The sequence below is a fragment of the Cornus florida genome, unplaced genomic scaffold, assembly GCF_030987335.1.
Source record: "Cornus florida cultivar Cherokee Brave unplaced genomic scaffold, ASM3098733v1 CherokeeBrave_3.0.0_Hap2_Chr09, whole genome shotgun sequence".
NCBI lineage: Eukaryota > Viridiplantae > Streptophyta > Magnoliopsida > Cornales > Cornaceae > Cornus > Cornus florida.
Window position 1 is genome coordinate 73,144,835 of NW_026775579.1, and position 2,989 is coordinate 73,147,823.

The 2,989-nt window shown below is 33.4% G+C and overlaps 1 protein-coding gene across 1 annotated transcript; it reads left to right on the forward strand.

The window, feature by feature from the left end:
* Nucleotides 1–672: 672 nt before the first annotated feature.
* Nucleotides 673–2,109, forward strand: LOC132272851 (ankyrin repeat-containing protein At5g02620-like). Its single transcript, XM_059773930.1, has 3 exons — nt 673–756; nt 855–1,076; nt 1,408–2,109. Exons 1-3 carry the CDS (start codon nt 673–675, stop codon nt 2,107–2,109), a joined length of 1,008 nt encoding a protein of 335 aa, XP_059629913.1.
* Nucleotides 2,110–2,989: the final 880 nt, after the last annotated feature.

The following is a 2,989-nucleotide window of genomic DNA, read 5'->3' on the forward strand; positions in this document are numbered from 1 at the left end:
ATCCATGGCCAGTTTCAGAAACACAGTTTATTCAAAAAGTATATCTTGATCTCTCTCCCATTTTGCATTTTCAATATTTTTCATTGAAATAATTTTATCGGGTACAATGTGACAGAACCAGTAATAAGATTCAAATAATATATTATTATTCTAAAAAAAAAAAATTCCACGACAAATGGCAATTTCTTGCCAATGAAAAAAAAATCAAATCTCAAAAAAAAAAAAAAATGTTATTGTACATACATCAGATAAAATAAAAACATATAAGAAGAGAAAACAAAAAATTTAGATATGTTGTGCTGATGAGATCATTGTTTTTATGATGTATAAGTTATAACAGCGATCAGGCTCTGATTTGTAAAAAGAGTAACGTCAAATGTTGCTAAAGCAATGGATACAAAAGCAGGGAGGGCTGTGAAAGGAATTTATTTTTTGGGACAGAGGGCTGTGATAGGATTAATGTCAAATGTTGGTAAAACAATAGGTATGAAAGCAGACTACTACTACTATTCTATTCATACGAGTATTTCTTAATTTCATTATAGTAGTACCTTTTTTATTTAAATTATAATTTTTTTTAATCTTTTTACTTGGAAAAGAATTGCATATTTTAATGGAAAAATATTGAATATGAAGATAAAAAACATCCGAGCCCGTAAACTACTCAGCATTATGTGTTGTCCAATATGGACTTTTGATCCTGAGTATGCTGAAATATACGTCGAGGCCATAAAAATAGCCATCAATATGGGAATGGTGAATTTGTTGAGGGAGTCCTGAGGTCGAATCCTGCTTTCCCATGGGACGATAAGAAAAGTGGAACCATATTTCACATTGCACTTGCTTCCCGTCAGGAGAAAATATGGAACCTCATTTATGGTTTAACTACTGAACAAAGAAACAAAGCCACTGGAACTCTGGTAGAATCGAACAGTATGTTACACATCGCAGCATACCCATTAGTAGATGTTCCAGATGAAGCTTTACAGAAAAAAGGAGAACAACAGTTGTCGAAAATATTCAGCAAGCCTCCAGGTGCAGCTGTGAAAGTGCAGAGAGAAATACAATGGTACAAGGTACGTACGTAATATAATTCTTAGATTTCTACATCTTGTATCGAAATATATACTAGTACTCCATCATTATTTATGATGTGATTGATTTGGGAACTTACATTTTACTAGCAAACCTATAAGTAACTAGTATATATGCAATGAGTCAATGAACCTGGTCATTGATGAATCATTTGGTTGTAGCATTATTAATCCACTTCCATCCATTTGGAGGGTAGTAAGAATTATCCCTCACATCAATGTTGCTCATGTCTTTAAGCCCTTATATTAATTCATATAAATAGTTGAATTAGACCAGGTTTTAATTTAGTTTTTTCCCCTTCAACTGTGATAGGAGGTGGAGAGGATGGTACCATCTTCATACAAAATTCTTGCTAACAAGAATGGAAACACTCTTCCAGAATTGTTCACAAAATCGCACGCTGAATTAGTTAAACAAGGAGAACAATGGACGAGAGATACGGCAACATCATGTACAATTGTAGCCACTCTCATTGTCACTGTTATGTTTGCTGCAGCCTTCACATTATCAGGTGGTGCTGTTGATAAACCCGACGAGTCAAGGAAGACCCCATTGCAATCAGGGGATCCCAAGTTCCTACACCATGACAACTTTATGGTTTTCATAATATCAGATGCATTTGCTCTATTCTCTTCGTTTACTGCAGTGTTAATGTTCCTTAGCATCCTCACTTCACGCTTTGAGGAAAAAGATTTCTTTAAGGCATTGCCCAAGAGATTGATAATTGGTTTGGCTACCCATTTCTTGTCTATTGCCACCATGATGGTAGCTTTTGGTGCCACGCTTGATATTGTGCTTGACAGATGGACAAGTTGGGCATATTTTCTGATCATGTCGCTTGTTTGTGTCCCAGCAACCTTATTTGCTTTATTGCATTTTCCCCTGTTTATTGACATGGTCTCATCTACCTATGGAGGTGGTATCTTTAAACGGAAAACAAAATGTTCCTTCTTCGACAATCCAAATGACTATGTTACTCAAGAATACCCTCCAAGTGGAGGGGGGACACTATAACTTTGAAGGGTATTAATTTTTTTACTCGTAAGGGTGAAAATGTTGTAAGTATAGCGAGGAACACTACAAGTAAGCTAAAGGTTCTTGCCAGCAGAGCAAAGTGCCTTTTGAAGCAGAAACGTTTTTACCAGTAGAGTTGCTATAATTTTGTTGTCAATAACTGGTTGATGATACAGTGTAAAGTACTTTTCATAATTGAATTTTTTTTTTAATTTGTTTGGTAATAATATTGTTTAAAATATTTCATTAGTATACCTCTGTTGCTAAATGTGCCCTTAATGTTCTCATATGTTTGGTAATAGTACCACTTTATCAATGAAGAGGAGAAAAAAAAAAAAAAAAAAAGGTGTGTCTTTGTAGATATTAGAAAGACAGAAAATTATTTAAGAAACAATTAAAAAACAGGAGCAAAAAATATCACAAGTGTATAAAAGTCATTTCATATGACTTTTGATTAGAAGTAGTTAAAAAATTCAGATCCCATCAAATTTGTTCAAACAACTTTTTTTAGAACAAATTTATAAAATTGTTTTACTATTTTTTTTTTTTTTTTTTTCATTATATATATATTCATTATACAGGGCAATAAAAGTCATTCATATGACCATTAACAGTCGGTTGAGGGAATGGTCCTATTTGCAAAATTCACTTGGGGTATCTAAAGATTTGAGATGGATTTTCTGCAATTTGTCTAACAAAAAATTACTATGCCCAGTAGCAATATACGTATGGATGACATAGCTGATTACACCAAGTAAGAGAATATATATTTGTGAGCAGTTCAGTCAGTTGATGCAAATTATGACTAAGATTATTTAGGACTATATCCATTAATGCAGCTCCTTCCTTATTTGTTGGGCCAAATATTTTTTTGTCACCT